At 40.3% G+C, this 26,771-nt stretch overlaps 1 protein-coding gene across 1 annotated transcript in view; it reads left to right on the plus strand.

Annotated features, from left to right (window-relative positions):
• The window catches only part of camk4 (calcium/calmodulin-dependent protein kinase IV), a 61,971-nt gene that overhangs the window by 13,427 nt on the left and 21,773 nt on the right, over positions 1-26,771 (plus strand). Inside the window, exons 3-6 of the mRNA XM_082171490.1 lie at positions 13,772-13,850; positions 14,529-14,591; positions 14,857-14,939; positions 16,058-16,130. Of these exons, the coding sequence (XP_082027616.1) occupies positions 13,772-13,850; positions 14,529-14,591; positions 14,857-14,939; positions 16,058-16,130 (298 nt within the window). The remainder of the gene's footprint in view (positions 1-13,771; positions 13,851-14,528; positions 14,592-14,856; positions 14,940-16,057; positions 16,131-26,771) is intronic.

Below are 26,771 nucleotides of genomic sequence, written 5' to 3' on the forward strand. Positions count from 1 at the left end.
TGCCCTGTGTACCTCCCAGTCACAATGTGATATTATTAACGTAATGAATATTGGTTGAGTTTGAGCCGTTAATAGTGATGGAGGTTTATGACGGGAAGGACTCCCATCTGCCGGCCTGTTATAGCTTTCAAAAGAAGTGTACTAGAGTTTATTCTTTCAACAGGCCATTTCATCTCATTTTTCCCAGAACAGGATGTGGAAGTTAAGGCTTGGTGGATTCTGAACTAGTCTCAGCCCGACTCGCCCATGGACAGTTTATAGACCATACTGTACACAAAAATAGCAAGAACTTTCTTAAAACTGCAAGCTCATATCTGACTGGCTAGCTTTTTGCAATTTCCAGAAGTCAGAGTGCGCAAGTTTTTATACATCCACCTGAGAAACAGCGCACATCACCACAGGTGTGATGAGCTGCTTTGACTTTGAATAATTGGGCCTTTAGTAGCAAGTAAATTAGATATATTTGACTTCATCTGTATATTCCACTTTAATCTCAGACTTTATATAATATAAGACTGATTTATGTGCCCCTAAACTGGTTTATGGTTACATGGTGATCATTAGGCCTGTCACGATTATGAAATTTGGCTGACGATTAATTGTCTAAAAAATAATTGCGGTTATGCCGATTAATTGTCAGTTTTAGGGCTTTGACGATTAATTGTCTGTGTTAGGGCTTTGGCAATTATGCTGATTAATTGTCTGTTTTAGGGCTTTGTGCTTCATTCATTAAATAATTGTGATGAATTTAATCCTTTGTAAGTTATCATTTTGCAGTGTAAGTTTACAGTTAACACCTTTAAATATTAAATAAATAGGCTATATTCAATAGCTATGACAATTTGTTTATTAAACTTAGTGAGTGTATAAATCAGCAGCAAAAAGTAATTTTTGAAAACATCTGCACAGTAATTTAATCAAATCTAAACATGTTAATAAAAACAAATGTGCACAAACCATGATAATGATACGCTTCAAAACAGAGCGGAACAAAGCGCGTATGCGCATCGCGGGTGCAGAATGATGTGCTTAATGCAACATGGAGTCGCAGCGATGCACAAGTGCGCATTTAAAAGTTCACGGCACAAAGCGAAGAAATGTCGAGGGCACAAATCCTAGTGTATATCAGTCCAACAGTTTATTGATCATTTGTTTCTTCACAGTTTTAAACTCCAGTTATTGTGCGTCTGATGCCAATTCATAGTCCTTGTGCTGTGTAGGCACACGGTAGCGAGCGAGTCATTTAGAAACAGCAAAAAACTCCAGCAAAATAAAGTCATTTTATGCAAATCCACAGCCCTTTATCTACAGATCAAGCATTATAACGTCAATGTCACATTGGAGAAAGTTTTACCGTGTATCCTGTCGTAACCGGACGACGCGCGCTGTTTGAATGCTGAACGGAATGATTGACAGCTGCAGAGTTTGAATGTTGAACGGAATGATTGACAGCTGCAGACGAGTTTGTGAACTTTAATTTAACAATGTAAATATACTACTGTCCCTCACATTAAGCTATGGAATGGCTTCAGATGACTTTGAATATATTGCTAGAAAACGTAATTAGTGCTTGACTGCTTGTCTATTTATTTTGGTTCATGACTCCCCCTTGTGCCATAGGTCTATAAAAGAGCGCAATAATCGCGGTTGTCTGAAACAATCGCGGTTAGATCAAATAATCGCGATCAGACGGTTATTTAATTATCGCGACAGGCCTAGTGATCATACGGCTCTTGGGTGGTTCTTGGCCAGAATATACTGGAATGTGGACCAGACTTCATGCTAATAGTCATAAAAAAGCAGTACACTTTGGCATACTTTTAAAAGAGAGCTTATTATTAAAGTACTAATTACTAAAATAACACAATTTTAATTTACAATAGTTCAGGTGACTGGAAATGTCAATATTGCAGTGAGCGAGCCTGTTGTTTTGCACGCACGCCTGCAAACAAACGCCAGCATGTTGACGCTCTCTGATAATACTCGCGCTAACTGAATGTCTATGTGTCTTCCTCTGTGGTCCAGTGGTAGATCATCAGGTTTTCGCGCGAGAGACCCGTGATCAAATCCCGGGTCTACCGGCAAAACAAATTTTTGCCGTCAATTCTCGCTCTGGCAGTTCCCTGAAAAGGCGACTGCAGATGTGTATTTTGCAGCCAACGAGCGCGTGGTACAACCCGCTCGCCTGCACCCAAACTCTGTTTCTATGGTTTCCGCCTCTGAAGTTCAGACGACTGGAAATGTCAATATTGCAGTGAACAAGCCTGCTGTAATACACGCACGCCTGCAAACAAACGCCAGCATGTTGACGCTCTCTGTTTCTATGGCAACTTCTCGCTCGTTCAGTTCCAGTAAATGCGACTGTTCCAGTGTATTCTGCAGTAAACAAGTCGGCGAAGCAGCCCGCTTGCCTGCACACAAACGCCGCTTTTACGGCTACTCAGATAAATCCCATAAGAGTGTATTTTCTGGTGTCCCGGCCACGGCCGATGGTGTTACGAATGTAGACAAAATGCCCACTGCCCAGTGCTCATTCCTACACACAAACACAGCCCGTCACACAGGGCTCGCGCACATGAAATCGACCCAGATCGATTGCGCATTAAACGTGGTAAATGTGCCCACTGCCCAGTGCCCACAAGCACTACGTTCCGCATATCTCAAGGTTTCTGTAAAAACAAAACCAACGTGCATTCGCTTTGCTCAGGCGGACAATGCTCTCAGTGTTGTAAATGTGCCCGCTATCCCGCGCCCACATTCACACATAGACATGACAGGTCCTACGGGACTCGCCCAGCCCTCCCCTCTCGGTTGACCACCGCAAAGGAGTCGAGCGCGGGCAATCTGCCCGCTGTTATCAGCGCGCCCCCTGCCTCGAAGCGCGACGCTTATGTTGCAGCACACCGAAGCCCCTCTGCCGCTGAGCGACCAGAGCGCGCTCCGCATTCAGCCCCTAGCCATTCGTGCAGATGCATGGGCAAGGCTACCCGGGGGTTTTGAAGTGGGTGCTAGACATTATAGAAAGAGGCTATTCGTTACAGTTTCGCCGACGCCCTCTTCGCTATGTGACGCGCGTCGAAGCTACGGTAAAAACAGAAGTAGCACCACCTACTTCGAGCCGAAATTTTGAAACTGTTGAGCAAAGGGGCCATAGAGCCTTTATCTCAAGCTCAGACTGAAGGAGGGCTATACAGCAGATACTTCCTGGTACTGAAAAAAGACGGGGGTCTCAGACCCATACTAGATCTAAGGCAACTGAACAGAGTGCTTGCGAAGCAACAGTTCAGAATGCTCACGACCAGAAAAATCCTCACGCAGATTCGCCGAGGAGATTGGTTTGTGTCAATAGATCTGAAAGACGCATATTTTCAAATACAAATAGCGTCACGTCACAGGCGACATTTGAGATTCGCCTTCGAGGGCCAGGCATATCAGTGCTCAGTCCTACCGTTCGGCTTGTCTCTAGCCGCTCGCACCCCTCAGACTACAGGGCATGCGAGTATTGAACTACTTGGACGATTGGCTGATTCTAGCTCAATCTCACTCGGTGCTCATAGAGCACAGGACCATTTTGCTCGATCACCTCGAGAATCTGGGTCAATTGGGCGAAGAGTTCTCTGTCTCCCAGACAGATAATATCTTTTCTGGGCACAGAACTGGACTCGCTGTCTATGATAGCGCGACTGTCACCAGAGCGCGTACTAGACATTCAGCGCGCAGCGAGCTCTTTCCGCTGCGGCTCATCTGTCCCGCTCAAGAAATTTCAGAGGATGCTAGGTCTCATGGCCTCAGCATCATCAGTACTTCAGCTGGGCTTGCTTCGCATGCGCCCGCTACAGTTCTGGCTGAAAGCGCGAGTACCGCGCCGAGCGTGGGCTTCCGGTCTGCTTCGTCTCAAGGTCAATCAGAAATGCATCGCAGCTCTGAAACCTTGGAAAGCAAACGACTTGTACCACTCAGGTGTTAGCCTGGGGACTTCCTCGAGTGTGAAGGTAGTGTCTACGGACGCCTCCACCTTGGGATGGGGAGCACTGCTCAAGGGCAGACCGTTCTTCGGCCAATGGTCAGAACGGGAGAAGCTTCTACACATAAACTGCCTCGAAATGTTGGCAGTAGACAACGCACTGACGCGTTTTTGTCCCCAAATACGAGGACACCACGTCCTGGTCCGCTCGGACAACATGTCAGTGGTGTCCTACATAAATCGCCAGGGCGGCCTCAGGTCCCGAAACCTGCACAGGCTGACAGAACGCCTCCTGGTGTGGGCTCAGCGCAACCTGCTCTCGCCGAGAGCAGCGCATGTGCCAGGGCTCCTAAACGTAGGACCGGACAGACTGTCCAGGAACAATGTTCCGACAGGCGAGTGGCCTCTACACCCACAGACAGTCCAGCTGCTGTGGAAGAAATTCGGCAGAGCGGAAGTAGACCTGTTCGCGTCTCAAGAAAACGCTCACTGTCTGGAATTTTTCTCCAAGAGCAGGGACGCGCTGGCTCATGTATGGCCCCCGCCGCCCGCTCTATGCCTTTCCTCCCGTCTCTCTCCTGCCTCAGGTGATAGAACGGATCAGAGAAGGATGCTCAGTGCTACTCGTAGCGCCGTTCTGGAAAAACCAACCCTGGTTCCCAGTTCTGATGCAGCTAGCAAGCACTGCCCCATGGCCAGTGCCAGTGAGGAGGGACCTCCTCTCTCAGGCCAAGGGCTCGTTTTGGCATCCGCGCCCAGAGCTGTGGTCCCTTCATGTTTGGGCCATTAACGGGTACCCGCTGACCTCCCAAGCGGAGTGTTAAACACGATCACGCAGGCTAGAGCTCCGTCTATGCGACGTCTCTATTCCTCGAAATGGTCAGTGCTCTCCAGCTGGTGCACAGCTTGTGGCGTGTCGCCCCTAGACTGTGGGGTGACGGAGGTTCTCTCCTTCCTACAAGAGCTGTTGGACAAGGGCAGGACCCCTTCCACGCTCAAAGTGTATGTGGCGGCCATAGCAGCGTTCTCAAAAACAACGCTGGGTCAGTCAGTAGGAAGGAACGATTTAGTCATCGTCTTCCTTAGAGGAGCTAAGAGACTGAATCCTCCCAGACCTCCCTCAGTCCCTGTATGGGACCTTTCTACAGTGCTGGAAGCCATGAAAGGTGACCCATTCGAGCCTTTACAGACGATTGATCTTAAACACCTGTTTTTCAAGACAGTGTTTCTTCTGGCTCTCGCTTCAGTGAAGCGCACAGGGGACTTACACGCGCTCTCAGTAAGCGCGACGTGCATGGAGTTTGGGCCTAATGACTCAAGAGTTATACTCAAACCTAAGCACGGTTATGTTCCAAAATCCCTCAACACACCGTTTAGGGCGCAGGTCATTTCCCTGTCAGCCCTACCGGTCTCTGACGAGGAAGGAGACGCAAGCTTCCTTTGCCCAGTCAGGGCATTAAGAGCTTATGTGTCTCGCACGTCTGTTTTCAGACAGACAGAGCAGCTCTTTGTTTTCACTCTACGGACGTTCTAAGGGACTTGCCGTGTCGAAACAGAGCCTATCCAGTTGGATAGTTGATGCTATAGCGCTGGCTTATACCTCTAAGGGCTTACAGTGCCCATTTGGAGTCAGAGCACACTCCACGAGAGGCGTGGCCTCGTCGTGGGCTTGGTCTAGTGGGATTGCCTTGCAAGATATCTGTATGGCGGCAGGCTGGGCCTCCCCGTCTACATTTATAAGGTTTTATAACCTAGAGGTTCCCGCCTTGCAGGCTAAGCTGCTTTCGGTCTAAAATCGGTACTGTCTGCCCTGATGTGTTCGGGCCAGAATACTGAAACTGCTGAGCAAATGCTCGCTGTTTGATCGCGCAGCTCTATGGGCAGTGTGTAAGACCCACTATATTCGTCAGTCCAGGCCAGGGGTCGCCCTGACTTTACGACACATCATCAGTATAACTGCTCCTTATAGGATGTTATATTATTACAGGAATGATGCTATTCTAGCCACTCTTCCTGGGCTCTCTGTGAGTCCCTTATGATCATGTACTATATGAGCCCGGGCACTTGCCCTTGGGACTTTGGTGCTGGATCTTAGCATGCACGGCGTTTTACACTGTGTTCCCCTAGCGTAAGACTTACGCAGTACGAGAGAACCTCTCGTAAGAGAACGTACTCGGTTACTAACGTAACCTCGGTTCTCTCTAGAGAGGGAACGAGTACTGCGTATCTTGCCGTGCCTGCACACGCTCTGGTTCGCTTCGGCGATGAAAAACCAGTGAGCTAGCCTCTCGAAGCTATATTTATAGCCCTAGACCACGCCCATTCTGGCGGGACGTGACGTATTGGGCGCGAAGCGATAAGGAAAAGGCCTTATCGATAGGCTGCTGCAGTTGCCGCAGGGCAGCCAATAGGCGCACAAGCCGTCTCGCCTGTGTCTGCATGCTGCCGCAACGCGTTTTACATTATTTCAAAATTAAGGATAATTTTTGGCTTCAGTATCTCGCGGAAAAGAGATTTTCCCCTAGCGTAAGACTTACGCAGTACTCGTTCCCTCTCTAGAGAGAACCGAGGTTACGTTAGTAACCGAGTACGTTTTAACCATGGAAACGGGGCGTTAGAGCAGGGGTGAGCTGGGAGTCGCCAGTCAATTGCGTCATATCCGCATTACCCTCGGTTTCCGCTCGTACTGCGTGGAGTCCTGGACAAATGCGGAAGTTGTAGTTGTAGCGTCTATCAAGCAACAAACGTTAGCTTGTTTTGTGCTGTCGTTATGGAACACAATTATTATTTACTGATTGCAGCTGGTTCTGTTGACAAAGCATGCTAAATTTTATATTTTCCAAATGGAGCATTCGGTAATAGTTATGTTTATGCAAGGAAAGTATTATTGCTTTAGGTTTGTGTTTAGTTTATTGACATTGTTTATCACGTCTGGTGTTTATGGCCATGTAAATAAATATAGCATGTGTTATACATAAAGATTAATCAGTATTTTGGCAAATGATGTGGGTATGTTCGAATGTACTTTTACAACAATTGTTTAGAACACGTAAAACTGCGCAGCGTTATCACAACAATGAATTTGACAAATACAGTAACATCTATGATAACCAATTTAGTATTAAACCTTACTTTTCTTGCGGTTAATTCATTTTAATGAAATAAAAGTGTGATGAGGTTCAAGAGTCAGGAAGAAGACGGGTCGGCGTGACTTTGACTCGTACTTTATTAAAATAAAACAAAACAAACAAAAGTCGCGCACAACGCGCATTCACCGTGGCAATGGCACAAAACAGTTCAAAAATGAGAGCTCGGATCCACCGGTTTTCTTTCTCTGCGTCCAATTTTCTCTCCAGTCTCTGATTCCAGCACGGTCTCTCCACGCCAATAATACTGCAAAAAAGACACAGGTGACCTGTGTAAGACCTACTTACGTCCCGCTCGTCTTGTTTCTATCTCTCCCGTTACAGACCACGCTGAACCACGCCCCCCCCCCCCCCCCCCCTCGCCACAAAAAGCATGTCATTAAACGCAACATTTATAAAAATAGAACATCCATGAACATGATTTTTCGATTCCCGTTTACATTCACGGTGGAGTTGAAAACAACAGTTCCCATCATTCTACGCTCCTTTACATCGTCATCAGCTACGCCGTTGTTGTTGTTTGGAATGTAGCGCCCTCTAGCGGCAGAAAATGTTGCATATTGTACCTTTAAGTAAGTTTATATGAAAAGCAATGAGCTGAACTTTAGAGTGATTTTTTCAGCCACTTAAATTGGGCTTAAAGTCGCCATGAAATCAAATATTACAATTCTTATTTTTATATGTAATATTGTAGTGTTTATTACAAATGATTTATCTGTGCACTTCATTAATTTCAAAAAATGAATGTGCCCTTATATTCTTTAATCAAATATGTTATTCTTCCTTCCCCCCCTCGAAACGACTTCTCTTCTCTTCCTGTCATGTGCTATGGCGCGAGGGCGTGGCAACTCCCCTCAAACCGTTAGTCTGATATGAGCGAGAGATGGAGAGGAGGAGCGCTAAAGTAAAACCCTGCCCTCTATTCAATATTCCGTTTCACTTGGAAATACGTCACAACACTGGAGAAAAGTTGTTTGTTACTTCCGGTTCATGGCGACTTTAAGTACATCTTTATATTTCATAATGAATTCTACTGTCTAGTATTATATTGTTTATAATTAATGAAATTGTTTAAGTGTACTGCCGAGTGCACTGACAAGCACTGATGGTGAATTAAAATATACTTTAATGTAATTTCTGTTGAACGTGTATATCATGCATTTAAAGCCCCCCTGTACTCAATAATTGTATCCCTTAAAACTCATCTTTGATAATCAAAATGACATATTTAAACCTTTTTTCTTTTGAAAATAATTTATTTATGCCTTATAATAACTTGACTGTAACTCTACACCCTTGCTTCATTTAGTATACGTGGAGCCATGAATATACAAATCAGTCTCCACCTCCATTCACTCACACAAGCTCGGACTATACCTGATCCAATCGCTCAACTGTAAACGCTACACAATGGCAAGTGGAAATATTGGTTTAAAAAAGCAAGAGCATTCTCAGTTGATAAATATCATATTGACGAAAACAGATGTGGTAAACAGTGCGTTTGCGTTTACTCTCTGGAAAAAGTCAAATGTTTCTATACTATGTGTTTTTAAAGCGGTGAGCAATGTAGCCAATCACAGACACGTATGTTGATCTCTTGAACACAGTGGTCAATCATGGGTGTTTAATGTAGTCAGATTCCACACATCGGTCAAAATGTTTTTGTTCAATGCTGTGTTTTGCACGCTTGTGAATCCTCTCATTCACAAAGTGTAGACACAATGTAAATAAGAGATTGATTGTGCAGTGTAGACAGCTTCATTGATTATAACGGAACTTTGTGAACTTACATGAGTGACAGCTTTTTAGTGATTATAAAGGGAGTGCTCTTTGCACGCTTTCTAGGCTATATATAATCCATTCAGATTTTGAATGAAAGTCGATATATGAGTCGTATATGAGCGTACCGCTCTGTCTAATATAGTCCGAATATAAACACTTATAGGCGTTCCGTAGTGATTTGGGATAAGACTAAAACACGGTTTGGAAGATGGATTCATGTAGTCGCTCATTATATACATTTAGTCAATTCTGAACAAAAAAGGTTACACCGTGTAGTGTACCTTTAAAGATATTTGTACATTTGTAATGTAATTTAGCACATTTAAAATATATTAACTTTAAATGCAATATTGAATAACACACTACAGTTAAAATTATAATCAAGTACTTTACATGTGCTTTACTATGTTAGTCAGCACATCAAAATAAGTGTACTTAAACATGACAGAAGATTATTAAAACAATGATTTAAATGTAAAGTAAAACTTTTAATGTAAAATTATTGTTTTAAGAAACCGTCATGAAAATGTACTCTCTTTAAGTATACTTATAGTAAGTGGCCTTTTATTTCATTAATATTATATAATCTGCATGTACAGTCTTTTAAAAAATATGCTTTAAAGGTTTGAAGAACACTACAAGTGTACAATCAGAACAATTATTTTTCACAAGGGGAGAATAGCACTAAACAAACTTCACTAGTGGCGTTTTTAGCTATAAGCTAATGCTATAGTCAGTTGTCAGATGTTTATGTTATTCTAGGATTTGTGCTTGTAGTGACCTTCACAAATTCCCTTTTGTTTTTTTTTAAGCTGCATTTTCTGAATTAGCTCTCGCTCATGGACAATTCCTCTGTCAATCACATTACAATGCAATGCCTCTAATCCCATGCAAATGCTTAATCAAACAATGCTAAATAGTCCAGTTGGGAGTTAATGAGATGGAAATCCCTGTAGCATCTCATTCCAAGGATTTAGTGCTGCAATAGAATGAGGTTGACTTTATTAATAGAGACGGAGTGACTTATCAGTGGAGGATTTCTTAAAATCTCAACAAAAAATGTATTGTATGATTGTTAACCTCATTCTAAAAAGATGATTCTGCTTGAATTTGTAACTAATTGTGCTCTCAAAACATCTCAAAAACAGAGATTTTTAACCTTGGAATAATCCTGGATTATCTTGTTGTATTGATACTGTGTTAAATAAAAGTCAACAATATATTTTGACCCTATACAACTTAAAAAAATAAAATAATACACGTTATTGTCTTGCATGCCCATCAACCTGTGAGCCAGGGATCCTCATTAATATAGATCTGTCTGTCAGGTAATTTTATTAAAGCCAAAGTATTATAAATCCCAATCACAGGCTAAAGTAGAGACTTGAAAGTATTGGTTCTAAGTCAAAATTGTAGAGACTTTTTTTTTTTTTTTTGGACAAATGTGTACTTAAGGTCATGAAAAAAGATCCCACATTTAATTATTTTAAAGTATTTTAAACTAAAAACGGACATTTGTAAACTTGTTCATTAACAATTTAAAATGTTCAATCTTCCACCTGTACATCAACTTAAATCAAGTTTACCCAAAAATGAAAATTCTGGCATCATTTAATCACCCTCATGTTGTTCCAAACCTATTGGAAACTATTGTTCATCTTTGAAACACAAAGCAATTTTTAATGAAATCTAAGATTTCTGTCCCTCCATTGAAAGTCCATTATACCAAAACTTTGATATGTCAAAAAGTTCAAAGAGATCTTAAAATAAATCCATATGAACTGAAATTAATACATAATCCAAATGGATTAGATTACAATAAATTCAAGTTATTATTATTTTTTTCTTTATTACATAAATTATGTAATTAATTATTTTAATATTTAATTTTAATTATTAAAAATAGAAATGATGATAATAATAATAATAATAAAACGTACTACCTCTAAAAAGAGAGTAAATGATGAGAGAATACATTTTTATTGGGGTGAACTATGCCTTTAATGGCAATTTTCAATGCCCTGACTATGTAAGGCTTTAGGACAATTTTAAATATTAATCTGAATTATAAACTAATACTTGTAACCTGAAATCGTTAACATTTTAAAATAATTCTGATTCTAAAAAAAGGGTTTTTTTTCTTTGCAAATGCATTTGAATAAGCATTCCATTTACTCTAGTACATACAAATAGGCTAGTATCAAAGTACAATTACTCAATTACTTTAAGCCCCTACTAAGGATCCAGAGGTAATCTAAACAGGGTTTTCTATGAACACAGGAACTATAATTAATGTTGGTAGGTATGGATTCTTTTAAATGTGGTTATATAACCAACTGAAATCAATATTTTTGGGACCTGGAGATTATGTGGAGCAGATTGGAGCCGTAAGCCGGTTGCTACACTCGCCTGATGTCTATTCACATGTACAGTCAGTGGGAGGGTACGGTCAGCATAGAGAGAGAGAGGCAGGGGATCTATAGCTGTGTGGATCTGGCACCGGTCTCCTAATGAGTACCCAGATGCTAGTTCTCGGACACTGAGGTGGCCTCTCCGCTTTAATAGCATTAGCCAAGCTGTCCACCCAAATTTCATTTATTTGCACACTGGACACTTTCCAGCTGAGATGCTTGTTTGTAACTGCTGGCTGATTCTTGCCTCCAACATATTGTGCTGGTCTTGTGCCAGCAAAATACCGTAGTAAGAGATCTGATTATGAAGATATTAAGAGATTGAAAGCTCACAAAGCTAAACAACAACTAGATGTTTATGTCTATTTTTTTGCGCATTGCTATGAAGCTGCTAAGGTGTTGTGGATGCTCGCCAGGGCATTACTGCACATTTTCTAGGATGATCTGCTGTGTTTCTGAGTGGTTGTTAAGCTATTGTATTCTGGCATAGGTTAAAAGAACCTACTCCCTCTAACAAGATTAAACTTTTTTACTAATTTTTATGTACCATGTGAGCTACCGACCAAGTTTACTATATCATAAAACCTGCCCCTGCCCCTTTTGTAAAAAAGGACTAAACATTTTTGGTGTTTTACCTCGCTAGTGTTCAGTTTAGGCTAAATTAAGTATATATTTTTTTACGTTTTGCAAAAATTTAGGTAGAGGCACATTGTTCCAATGTTTTTCCTATGTCAATTTATAGTATTTGTTAATCCATTGCTAAAGGGTGTTATGAATGGTTGCTAAAGTGTTCTAAGTGGTTGCTAGGGTGTTACTATGCAGTTTCTTACTAGCCCAAGTCAAAAGAGCCCATCCCCAATTCTCTATGATGATAGCCATAGCACAAGTGACACAGTACAAGTTACATACCTATGTTTAACACATAGGGCCAGATTTAATAAACATGGCAAATATCACGTGAGATCACAATTCCAAAAAAGGATGGGAGGGGAAAGTTCTGTGCGTGATCTACTGATGAAGAAGTGTTCAAAATAAAGAACACAGATGCAGTCGGATCATTTCCATGACCAACGCATCTACCGCAAACCTTAATAAATCACTTTGTGTAATTCATTTAAATACTCTCCTCCCATAAATTTTGCATCTGAAAGGGAAACTCCTATAAATGCAAATGCAATAAAGTCAGCTGTAAAAATAACCCTGTCCTCGCATTTTCAGCGCTAATTTTTCACTGCGTGTCTTTAGTCAATCCTGACAGTCATTTTTTAACGCCAAAAGAGGGTTTGCACTGGCACAAGCTGTTAGTAAATCTGGCCCTTAGTCTAATCATGAACCATATGCTTAATACTAAGTATGAGCAATAGTAATACTTGCCTTAGCAAACACTTCTATATGTGTGCCATAGTTACCAGTTGCTAAATGGCTCACTTAAAGAGCTTGAAAGATGTATTCCTTTGTGTTTTTGTACAAAGTTGTATTTTTAATGGTACTGCCCCAGTTGACAAGCTGTTGTACAAGGTACAATTTTTGCAAATCAAAATGTATGGCACTACAAGGAGTAAGATAATATACAGTTGGCTTTCTGATTAGGGGACGAGGTTAGAATTTAAAATATATAAATTCTCATTGCTATAATTTCAAAAGTAGTGGTATTAATATTAAACTTAATATTGTAATCTTTTGACAGTGGGGATGGCAAATTATTGTTGTTCATCCACCTAGAACAGTAGTCCCAGATGCACATTTTTGTATGGAAGAAACACTTTCAATGCTTTAATAAAAATATGTTCTGATATTTGAGAGTTATTTTGCTGTACATGTAAACACACACATTGTGTCTGATACCAGACAGCATGTCACAGATGCTGCTTAACATGTTTTAAACCTGAAAGATTTGTTTAATTTTCAGTTTATATATGTCTCTCAACATACAATAAAGTCAGTTAAGATTTTTATTTATTTTTTAAACAGAAATTAATACTTTTATTCAGCAAGGATGCATTAAATTAATGCATCAAGACTTTTACACTGATATAAATTATTTCGACCTTAAAAGTGCTGGTCTAAAGGCTACTCATTATAGAATCCTGAACAAATGTAATATGGTTTCCAAAAAAATAAAAAAGTGTTTTCATCATTGATAATAATAATGTTTAAATGTTTCTTAAGCACCAAATCAGCAATCAGCAAATAATTTCTGAAGGATCACGTGACACTGAAAACTAGTAATGACTGCAAAAGATTCAGCGTTGCCATCACAGACATAAATACATTTTAATAATATTTCACATTATCACAGTTTTTACTGTTTAAATGCAGCTTTGGTGGGTATAAAAGACTTCAAAAACATTTTAAAATCCTACTGACCCCAAATATTTGAACGGCATTTTATAGTGGTAAATATTAATGTATGGGATACAACTGAATTTTCATTTCAAAGAGTCATTTTCTATTTTTCTCTCTTGCAGGGGAGCCACATCAGTGGTGTTCCGATGCCATCAGAAAGGCACCCAGAAGCAATATGCTGTGAAAATGCTGAAAAAAACAGTAAGTGCACAGACAGATTTCACTCCACATGTTACCATGCTTTGTTCTCTTGCCTTTGTTCTGCCACGTATAGCCAAGGAGTTTCTAGTCAGGACTTCCTAAGATCTTAAAGACCTCACCGCTGTTGTCTTCCATTTCTCTACATCACTCTGATGCATGATGGGTAAAAATTGCTGTCAGCCAGTGTTGTTGTCAGAGCCGAACTCCACATACCTTGACATTTGTAACATACCATCATTTGTGTTTTCTTGCGTCTGTGTAGGGAATACTAATGCTATCTTAATCCTCTCTAATGCATATGTAATTATATTATGATGCTATATATAAGGTGTTATGGCATTGCATTAAGTTGCTGCATAAATGTAGTGTCAAGTTACAGTAAGAACTAGGCCTACTAAACATAATTGAAATTGAAAGAATAGAACACGTATAAGAATATGAAAAGAAAGGTTTTCTTTAAAATACAAGTTTTGTATGACATGAGCGTGAGTAAATGATGACAGAATATTTTATTCCCTTTAAATGTGGAAAATTGTTTGATTTACTCTTTGATTTTTGATTTTCTTTTCTCTCTGCACTGAGCTGATGTTGCTATTAAACTTCACCTGATTGTAATGGCTTCATAATTGTCCACCTTTTTCACTTTATACTCAGACAATATCTTGGTTGTTCTTGCAGGTTGACAAGAAGATTGTACGAACGGAGATAGGTGTATTATTGCGCCTCTCTCATCCAAATATAGTAAGTCAAAAGGGGAAAAAATCCAGGGCCTTGTCTACTTGTGTCCTATGGTGGTTACACAGCCTAAAATATGCATAAATATACAAGAACACTCGCTTAGATGTCTCTGCAGTGCTGTCTCTGTTTGATTTAGTAAGGTCTGATTATGCAAATGTTAGTCAGACATTATAGCTACCGTAGAGTAGACTATCAATAATTAATCATTTGATGTTTTTGAATTCCTCCAGTGAAACGTTCTCTCTTTTTTCATTCCATTTTCTGTCAGATCAAACTGAAGGAGATCTTTGAGACCCCTGCGGAGATTAGTCTCGTGTTAGAACTTGTTACCGGCGGAGAATTATTTGACAGGTCAGTTCACCATGGGGGTAAAGTGCTACAAGCTAATAATGGCTGATTAAGTTGTGAACTCCATGCTGTGTATTGACACTTTTTCCCAGAACTTTAATTAATGGTGTTTGCTAAGGCAAGCAAGCATCACTATGTCTAATGCTCATACTTAGAGTTAGGGCTTTTCCATAAGCACTAACTTGTTTTTGCTGCAGATATGATACCTTGTTGAGTAGAGGTGTGATTACTTTTCAAAGCAAGCTAACTTTTTTATTTTTAATGAGTGATAAAATGGGTGGAACAAAGAAAAACACTTACTTTACTCGACTTTAATGGATAACTTTATGAAAACATTTTTCTCCTCTGAAAATTAATATATATACATGCAGTATATATCGAGAGAGAGAGGGGAGAGAACAAGGGAAATTAAGCTTATTTAGTGTCATATAAAAATAATACTTAAATGCAGACAAAATAATATGGTTCTATAATAGGCTTTTATTTGTCTTTGTGTAATTTTTTTTTTTTTTACAGTTAAAAGTATATGAATATAATAAGAGTATTAAAGGTAAACCAGGACTAGTGGGGCCTGCATAGCAGCATGGGACAAAAGACACTGAAAAAGCGGCAACCTTGGTAATATTTAAATTAACAGGGTTTTATTCAAATCAAAAACGTTGTTTAACATCACTGAATCGACCTAAATTATTTTATACCAACAAAACTGGGGGGTTAAATCAGGTTGAAATACAACATATTACCACTTTTTACAGTGCAGAAAACTTTAGCAGGGACAAAATGTTCTTCAGAAAACGTTCAAATCTAGTTGGTCTAGTAAAAGGCTTTTAGTTAAAACTGTAAGACCTGAATTTAGCTTCATCATCTGTTCCAAAATAACAGGTGCATGTCTGCAGTCATGAACTAATCACTCAGCAGAATTAGACTTTAATACAGGAACATTTGTGACTGTGAAACCCAAGCCTTTTCTTAAGGACAATCGATAGAAACGTCTCCATTCATTTTGTGTGCTGAGGTGTGGTTGACTCACTCTAAGGCTGGAAAATAATGAAGGGAAAATTGGAAAATTACGCTCAATATGGAGTTACACTGGAGACCAAATGGTGCCTTCCATTTTTCAGGGTGGTGGAGAAGGGCTACTACAGCGAACGAGACGCTGCTGACGCAGTTAAACAAGTGCTCGAGGCAGTCGCGGTGAGTGTATTACATTTCCTGGCTGAAAGCGATTCTCATCTTCTAGTTTTTTGCTTTTCCTGAACTACTGAATACAGATTTTACATTGGACATAGTGTGACAACCCAACAATGTACCAAAATTGTTTGACATTAATATTGCTCTGAACTATATACTGTAGACCCAACAGTGTTTCAAATTATTAAAAAGACACGGCTGAATAAGAAAATTAACAATTTTGTAAATGCATAAACTACAGCAGAGGTGTGATTTATCAGCCTAACACATGAAACAAACAATGGGCCGAATATTGTATTATAGGCTGCTGAACATGAGAAATGCACAGCTACTAAATTCATAAATATATCAAGGAGATTTCAGTAAGAGAGATTTCAGTAAACCGTGCAACTGCCCATATTTTTGTGTATTCTTTCACTGTTTTCAAAAATCGGAGCATGCCATGCAACCTGTCCATGCTGGCATCTACCGAATTTGGCTAGCTTGTACTAAACGACAGATGATACTGTAGGATACTGTAAAGTTTGATTGGATGCACGACGTTTGACCTCACCAAGAAAAAAAATGGTAAACATTTTCTTCCTTTTACAGTTAATTTCTTTAACCATCTTGCAAGGATACCAGAAAGAACCATGACTCATTACTATCCACAAAATACTGTTTACATTGACCAGACTCAGCCCACAGGCATTTGGTAACAAGGGTTAATTATTGTTAACTAAAACTAAAACTATTAAAACATTTTTGTTAATTGAAATAAAACTGAAAATAATAAAATAATAGATGATTTAGAAATGTTGCCTTGGCAACAGTAACTGAATTACTAACTGGAAATAATTAAAACTAAAACTGAACTAAAGCTAAAACTAAACATCAAATACCTAAATAGTGATACTTTGAAAACAATAAAAAAAATTACAAAAGCACATAACAAAATTACTTTTAATTAAATTTAAATGAAAAATACAATTTTGTTCAAAACATTAATAAAAAGTACTTTACATATTTCACATTTAAAGAAAACCTTTATTTGTTGTCTACAATACATGAACGTTTCCCTGAGAAGGGGAACGAGTCACTGCGTCATGGAGTTGATGCTATGGGAAAGCTCCGCGTGAGCTGGTGTCTAAAGCACGTTTGTTATACGGCAATCTAGATTGGCCATCGCAGTCAGGTGACGGGACGTCAGGGTATTAGAGGGCACCTAGAGAAAACGTCATCAACTTCATATTGTCTGAAGGAAGAAGTACAGACATGCCGGAAGTATGACAACCAGACACAGTGTCTCATTCTGCAACACTGCGTCTGCCAGCAGCTTCCAATAAGGAGGGGCAGACTAGGGTACTGCTTCCCAGACCTAGGCCATCAACTCCAAAGGGCAATCTACTCCAAGTGAGCAAAGGATTATTGTTCACTTTTGAACCAGCATCTCAACAGCCCGGAAGATGTGTGCAGGGCGTCAAGGAAATGTGTTGAGCCCTGCAAGGTTCAACCACAGATGTCGCTCTGTGGCAACCATATCAGCAAGAGTGCGGCCAATGGCACGAGCCGCCTGCTTGGTGGCATGGAGAGCAAGGTCTGTGATGTGGCGGAGCTCCAGGAGCTCTCTTAGATCTGAGTTCTTCAGTAAGTCGGCCTGGTACACATGCAACACTGCCATGTTGTGCAGTGCACCAGCAGCCTGGCCCGTCACCGCTTATGCTGTGCCCACCAGCTGCGATGTAAACCGGCATGGCTTAGAGGGCAGGACTGGAGCCTTCAGTGAGGATGCCATGCCACTGCCAGGAGAGTGATAACTCACAAGAGTCTCTCCCAGGGCAATCCCACATACCCATGCTCACCTACGAGCTGAGTATGATTTCCTCCACAATCTCGACACTTCCTCATGGAGATCGTGAAGAAATGGAAGGCTCAACGGAGGAAAACAATTATGACCCTCGAGGAAAAGTTTGTCTAGTCTACCTGGAGCAGATTCCTCTTTATCCACTGAAAGAGTCTCAGGACTTCGACATCTGCTGTCTCCTGGTTGCAATGACTTTCCTGAGATCCTTTTGCAAGCTACAGAGTCAGAAGATGGGGTTGAAACGATCGCAGTCAACACAACCAGCTCCCTCGTGAACTGGTCATGCATGCTCCACTCCCATACATCAAGTGTAATAAAACGGGGACCTGGCGTTTCACATCTCCTAAACACACTTTCTCTATCCATATAATTTTCTTTGAGATATACAGACAGATTAGTGGTTCAGAATTCCACACATGCACATCAGACAAATGGATTCCTGAAGACAAAGAAGCTGATAACGTTTTCTGTAGGCGGCCTTTTAAAACCCTGCCGGCGCACATGTGACGTCACCCGACTGCGGTAGCGGATCACGCGGAGCATTCCCATAGCGCGCTCAAACTCCATGATGTAGTGACTCATTCCCCTTCTAAGGGAAACATTCATGTATTGTAGACAACAAAACAAGTTTTTCTTTAAATGTGGAATATATAAACGTTATTTTTTTTTATGTTTTGAATTAACTATGTTTTTATGTTTTCATTTTTATGTTTTCATTTTTAAGTTGTTCCTTCAATGTTCCTTTCTTGGTTTGAAATATATGGAGGACAAAACATATTTTTAAATGCTTTAAAAGTATATATTTGTATTTTTTAAATATATTTTCTAAAATGTACAAAAAATGTATTAGAAAGTATATTTACGCAAATATATTTTACCAAATATATTTTTATGTATATTTTGAAATATATTAAAACCATATATTTTATGCAACAGTGATGCATAGGTTATTCTAATAAAGACTCAGGTGGGACTACTTTTCCCACCTGATTTGTGGCCAGGAAAAATATTTTTTTTTGCAGTATTGGAGATTTTAATTTTCAGTGGTTTTCTGAGTCATCAAATGTACAATTATCTTCTGGTCGATGATAATACAGGCTGAAAACTCTAGGAGACCCTAGTAATATCTAGAGACCAAAATCCTGATGACTTGTTAAATAACCACCCAGAATGCATTATTAGACTTTTCAAATACCCTAGCAACCACTCAGAAAAACCTAGCAACCGGCAAAACTGTAACTCATGCATATGTATCAGGCTTTGAGATTTTTGTCCATAAACCTTACAGTATATGCACACATTAGATCATCAGTGAAACCATTATTAGTGGAAAGAGAATCCTATTTCCAATATGAAGTTACCATAAGTGGATCTAGATTGCATTTGAGGACCACAGGAGACCATTTATCGTTTTTCTTCTGCAAAGAGCAAGCTCTACTATATTTCTCCCTTTCTCTCTCTCTCCCTCCCTCCTGTCTTATCTATCTTGTCATCTACTGTGTAACTTGTGCATACACTTTCTGTTTATATCAGTCATAGATCCATGTGCCTTATTGATATACAGTCAAACCAAAATTTATTCAGACACCTTGCTATCCTAACTTACATAAATTAACTATAGTGTCCTGCACCCACCAGTAAAAAATATAAAAAATTAGATGGTGTCTGAATAATTTTGGTTTAACTGTAGGTGCCTGAATTAGAAAGTAGACCTGTTCTTCATCTCTGTGAATGTATTTTAAAAGCATTTCCGTTTAAAGTGTGTTCTCCACCACTGGCTCTCACTTCATCAAAGATTCCGGTTGCCAAGGAGATAGTAAGAAAGTGGGCAAATTTCTCATGGGCTGGATTTAGTTGGTGGGCTGCAATAAGAGAATTCCAACTCTCCCACTCCCACTGGGGCATAAGATGGAGCAGAAGAAAGGAAACGTGAATGCTGCAAGTCCCTTTTGAAGTGGCCCGCCTTTCCAGGAAGTATTTTTTAACGTGTTATTGTGTGAAGAGATTCACAGTTTCCCTCACAACAGCAGAATATGTGTGTCTGTCACATCAAAGTCAGCTGGCTGTTTGGCATCCCTCTGGATCTGTGTTTTGTAGATTTCTGACAGTGTGATTGGCTGGGATGTCCTCAGTGGCTTGAGACTTTATAATATCTTTTCAGTTTTCCTTTTGAAGTCTGGAGCTCTCGAAAATTATGTATTTTTTACTGGTGGAATTGAGAATCTTTCTTGCTCAGAAGGTTTGAAATTAGTTGATGCCACCAAGTTCATACTATTGTAAGACTAACAGAACCTACTGTAAGATACTTTGATATCTTGAGATACAGACAACACAAACACATACAGCCATTTATCTCCTCACCCCAGAAAGAAGTTGCGGGAAAGCTTCTTTCCCTCCTGTCTTTCCTTCACATTTGTTCATTTTCCCCAACTTCCTTCCCTCTATGTCAATGCAAGTGAATTAAAAGTCATGTTTGGCATCATTTGAAATGTCTCAGTGCGACTGATACAATGGCCTCGTCTCCACAGAAGTAAACCAAAAGGTGATAAAGGTTTTTAAAAGTTTATAGATATCTTGCTTACAAAGGAGGGTGGATCCTCTGCCAAGGTTTTCATGCAAATTACTTTCTTTCCCCAAAAGATGTAAACTATCCAGGTATGGGACCTTGATTATAGCAAATTCCTATTGTAAGTTCCTATCTTAGTTCCCAGTTTTCTCTCAGGGTGTTTTGTCTTGGTCTGAGTATTTAAAGAAATGTTGCAAGAGGCTCAAGGTGCGATTTGTTGTCAGATCAGCCCGTAATGGTGAGTGTCATCCAGACACTCCGCATTATGTATTTTTCCGAGGTCAGGTATGCATCTTTTACTCTTTATTTCTGAATATTTGATGTTTTGTATTGATTATCTTTGAATTGATTATGTAATTGGCATGATACATTTATCTGATTAATAATCAATTGTTACATTTTATTTTATTCTGACTTGCTCTGAAATGATTAACTCTAGTAGATTACGTTCTAGCCATTGTTACCGCAAAGCTGCGTCAGGTTAGTAATGGACAAAAGTCCAGTTTTGAGTGGAGCATAGGGCACACCAGTTCCGGCAAACTCTTGGCACTGGTTCAAGTGTACTAAGATTGTAAAGGCTAATAAAGGGAATTTCCATTTAGGACAACAGAATGTTGCTCGACCATAGGGTGAGCCTTACCTCTGTTTATTGTAATATTACTCTAGCTAAGTGTATATGGGAAACCATGGCATGACCAAACCAAAGCTACTATCAGAGAAAGTAATGTTGGTCGGCTTATATCTGTAGTAGTGGTCATGACTTCTTACTAGAGATGGTGTTTTTTATTATTATTCAAGAGTATACAGATATGTGGGGACTAAACAACATATTTTTGGAGAAAGCATCATGGGAGCGGCCCTCTGAATAGTCAATTACCTCTGTCCAGTGACCAAGACTGGCGAGTTTGTGATAGCGTTAAATGGCTAGCACGAGAGCCTAAGTGTCATTGGTATCCTAATGAACGAGTACAATAAGAGTAAAGAGTTAAATAGAATAATCAAGTGTCTAAATAAATTATTATATAAATGGTCAATAATCAATTGGCATTCCAAACTTAATTTGAGGTTGCGTTAAAATGGAATCAGATAAAAGTTTAACTGGAGTTAAACAACTTTGCCACACTGAAAAGATAGAATGAGCAGGAAACCTTCACCCGCTTATCGGAAACCATAGTTGGGCCGATTGAGCGGGAATTACGCACATTCTTTCACTTACTATTTAATACTATAGGCAGCATGCAGTGTATACTATGGAAGCCTGTTTCTGCCACAAATTAAAAAAATGTAAAGATATTTGTGACTTTTCATCTCTGTCACAACTATAAAAGTCCAAAGATGAAGAAGATTCAAAAGGTTCTGATACGAGGGTATTTAATAATAAATCAAACTCATATAATCCACAAGGCGTAACAGAATGCACGTAACAATAACTGACAATGAACTGAGGAAACACAGGAACTTAAATATACAATATTAGCCATCTTAGACCAGGCTGGGGGATTCCTTGGCTCTGCCTTCGACCGCTGTCCCCACTACACCTTGGCCAGTCATCATAACTCCTCCGCCTCCACTCCTCCCTTCCTCGGCTCCTCTGGCGACCATCAGGCTCGCGACGTCCCCGCGCTCCCTCAACCTGCCAGCTCCGCCTGGGTCAGACCTCGTCTGCCTATTGCCATGGACTTGCAGGCCGTCCGTTGCACTCTGGCCCTCCACCCCTGCAGCTCAGTCTGGCACCACCCTCCCTCAGCATTCGTGTCAGTCCTCAGCCACATTGCTTCCGACGCAGCGCTCCGGATCTCCAGGTCCAGAGGTCATCGTGGCAGCTTCCTCACAGAAGCTATAGTAATCTATAATATAGTAATTTAATGTATAGTAATTTTAAACTAATATATATATCCCTCTATTGCATGATATATGAAATAATAGAGAAAAAAAATATTTCCACACATTTTATTACCAGTCATAGAGCACATTGAACAATTCAACACATCATTTACAAAAATTATAATAATAGGGGGTAGATCTAGGTATGTTACTTTGGCGCAACAACATGCAATAATGGGAATAAATACAAAAAGTGCAGTCTATTTAAAATATATCTCTTTATTTCATAACAAAACACATTTTATGAAAGATCTTCAACATCAACTTCATTTAAAAAAAACATTTGTGCTGAAAAAGTAATACAGTTACAACCAGTTACCATCTTAGTGGGGTTTGTTACCTAGAAGTAACAATGCGCAACAAAGGAGTATTATTGTTATGCATTCATTCTCATTAAATTTTCAAGGTAAAAATCAAAAACTGGATAGAAAACTAATTTGTGTTGTTTAAAACAGACTAAAGAACAAACACTGGTGGATCATTCACTATTAACACATAAATCATGGATGAGCCACTTCTTCATCTTAGGTTACTGTGTGTGAAAGGAGAAGAAACAGTTTTTGTCAGGAGTGTGACCTCTGTTTTCACTGTAGACAGACCAGTGGTCTATGCGGTCCAAGCGGACTGGGGCCGGGGGTAGAGGTGCAGTTGCGCCCCGTCTTTTTTTCAGGTCTAAACCTGAACCTATTGCTGATAATATTGTATTGCTAACTAGCATGAAAACAGAGAATTCTCATTCCACTGTTGCATATTGTTGCTTTGAGGCAACATAGCTATTTTACCCATTTACAAAAGAAACATTCAATGAAAACATAATCAACAGAGTGAAATTAAATCAGAACTTACCCAAAATTGTGAAAATATTTTTTATTTCATGGAAATCCTAAGGAAAATGTCACTTTTTCAAAGTTTTGTGGAGCTGAAAAAACATGGCTGCTGCATGTGAGTGCAGGTGAGGAAAAGACATTGAAAAGGGGGTTGGACAAGTCATGTAATCAAATACAAGCATTCTATTGGCTTTTCATACTTCCTCCAGATTAAAATAAGCAGGTTTTTTTTTGGTGTATGATTTTGTAAGCCTGAGAATATGAGGGAAAATGGGTATGTTACCCTGAAGCAACACTATGCAATAGAGGGATATATATATATATATATATTACTGCGCAAAAGTCTTAGGCAGGTTAACATTCCACAGTTTAGGGCCAGCTACTGCGAAAGCAGTGGAACAAACAGGAGGTGACATTTCCGTGATCGTAGTGATATAGATGGGTTATAAGAAACAGTAGATCGGTGAGATATTTAGGGACTAAATTATTAAGAGCTTTATAAACAAATAAATAAAATTTTAAATCAATTCGGTAACAGACTGGCAACCAGCGCAAGGAGCGTAGAATAGGTAACTTTTGGTAACACTTTAGTTTAGGGTCCAATTCTCACTAATAACTAGTTGCTTAGGAAAGTGCATATTACTAGGATATTGGCTGTTTATTAGTACTTATAAACAGGCTTGGGAGGGTTACTTTAAAAATGTATTCCGTTACAGTTACAAATTACTTCCTAAAAAAAGTATTCAGTAACGTAATCCAAGTACTATAATATGAAAGTAATGTAACTGATTACTTTGGGATTACTTCAAGGTCCCGTATATAAATAAAGTCAAGCAAGAAGAAATATTTATTTTTATTTTTATTTTTTTTATTAAGAATTTGGTCCTGTGTACAATATTTGCAAAATATACACACATGCCTGAATATATATTTATGTAAAGGGCTATACAGACATCTAGTGGCTAATATATGGTATTACAGATTATTTTGTTTTATTTTTAACAAATTTTTAACTAAAAAATACATATTAGTTTATTTTAAAATAGGCCTACATTTTGACTAAAGCCGTGATCTTTCTTAATTTGCCTGACTGGACGTGGGGCGTTGGCAGTGGGAGTTCCCCTACGTTACCTAGACAGTGAACATCCCGTTACGTGAGAAAAGATAAGAAAGGACATTTTGGGTACTAAAAAAGCTACTCTCCTAATTTCTACAAAATAGCAGCGGAATTTCCATGAATTAAAAGCGATTTTACCCGCAGGCAGCATCGTTTCTACTAGCAGCAGTGATTCAATCTGCGTCTGAGGAGATTGTAGAAAGCTGTTATTTGCACATGCACCAGCGGGTGGCACACGTGAGTCATTACTGGCAACAGAACCAGGAACTACTGTATAATCAAGCAGCGCTTAATATAATGTTATTATGCCAAAATACTTATTTATTTAGTTTGAAATGAAACCATTGTAATCCTGAAAGTATTCCCCCTTTTTTCAAAATGTAACTATAATCTGATTACTATGTTTTTTGACGTAACTGTAACAGATTACAGTTACTGAATTTTTGTATCCTGATTACATAACTGTTATGATGAGGCAAGGACGAAGCAGAGAGAGAATCCATATGCAAGCATTACATTTAATAAAACAAACAGGTAATCCAGGCAGACAACAGAACACGGAACTCAGGACATGAACAGGAAACAGCTACAACGACCGACAAACAACAACTGAAGCATAGAGGTTTAAATACAAATGCAAACAAGCTAAACAAGATAACAAGGGGGCGTGGTAAATGAGGAACACCTGGGGAGGCTAATCAACATAACGGGGAACTGCTAAACATGGGACAAGACAGAGGAACACAGACATGAATCATTACATAACCCCCCCCCCCCCCCCCTTTAGAGTGGCTTCCAGACACTCCCCAGGAAACAATAGTCCAGGAGGGTGGTGGAGCGGAGGGGGACCCGGGGGCGGGATGGAGGGCCAGGTCCGTGAAGCGGAAGAGGACCTGGAGCCTGCGGCAAGACGGATTCCAGGGCGGAGCAGGTAGTGCAGGCGACACGGGCGGAGAAGACCCCTCGGGCGGCCACGGTGGAGAAGACCCTTCGGGTGGCCAGGGCAGAGACGACCCTTCGGGCGGCCAGGGCGGAGACGACCATAGACTCCGGCTCAGGAACAGACTCCGGCTCAGTGGCGGCCATCTTGTCCGAACACACTGGCTTGGCGGCCATCTTGTTTGGAGACACTGGCTCAGTGGCGGCCATCTTGTCCTGAGACACTGGCTCGGCATGCGTGACGTGAACAGTCTCTGGATCGGCAGACGTGACGTGAACAGTCTCTGGATCGGCAGACGTGACGTGAACAGTCTCTGGATCGGCAGGCGTGACGTGAACAGTTTCTGCAGACGTGACGTGAAGAGACCCAGGCTTGGCAGGCATGAAGTGAAGAGACTCAAGCTTTGCAGGCATGACGCGAAAAGACTCAGGCTTTGCTGGCATGACGCGAAGAGACTCGAGCTTTGCAGGCATGACGCGAAGAGACTCAAGCTTTGCAGGCATGACGCGAAGAGACTCAGGCTTTGCAGGCATGACGCGAAGAGACTCAGGCTTTGCAGGCATGATGCGAAGAGACTCAGGCTTTGCAGGCGTGGCGGCAGCCATCCTGGGGATAAGAATCAGGCGTGGCCGCCTACTTGGCTGGAGATTACCCTTAAATGCTGCTGGATTCATCATTTGGTCGGTCGTTCTGTTATGATGAGGCAAGGACGAAGCAAAGAGAGAATCCATATGCAAGCATTACATTTAATAAAACAAACAGGTAATCCAGGCAGACAACAGAACACGAAACTCAGGACATGAACAGGAAACAGCTACAACGACCGACAAACAACAACTGAAGCATAGAGGTTTAAATACAAATGCAAACAAGCTAAACAAGATAACAAGGGGGCGTGGTAAATGAGAAACACCTAATCAACATAACGGGGAACTGCTAAACATGGGACAAGACAGAGGAACACAGACATGAATCATTACAATAACGCTGTTACATGTATTCCGTTACTCCCCAACCCTGCTTATAAAGCACATATTAATGCCTTATTCTGCATGACTGTCACATCCGCCAGCTGGAGTGATCATGATCTCCACCAGAGGGCACTCCTCCTGTCATCATGAACTTTAATTCCCATAACCCATTGCCTGGACTCATTATGTTGTGAGTAGGTTCAGCTGTGTCATTAGCTTGTTAAGCCCTTCCTAAATACGCCCTGTGTTTTTCACTCTTTCTTTGCAAAGTCTTGTTTAGTGTCACTGCAATTCTGAGCACTTGCTCTTGTCTCCTGTGTTATGTTTCTGACCGTCTGCCCAGTTTCCTAAATTTCTCTGTTTGCCTGTATCTTGGACTCTGTTATTTTTTGGATTGTCTTCCCTGTGGTTTTGACTCTTGTCTGTAATATGGATTACGACTCTGGATTGCCCCAATAAAAGCTGCTTTTGGATCCTCAAACCTGTGTGTGTCAGA

Source organism: Leuciscus leuciscus (assembly GCF_965113295.1).
Source record: "Leuciscus leuciscus genome assembly, chromosome: 5".
Taxonomy (NCBI): domain Eukaryota; kingdom Metazoa; phylum Chordata; class Actinopteri; order Cypriniformes; family Leuciscidae; genus Leuciscus; species Leuciscus leuciscus.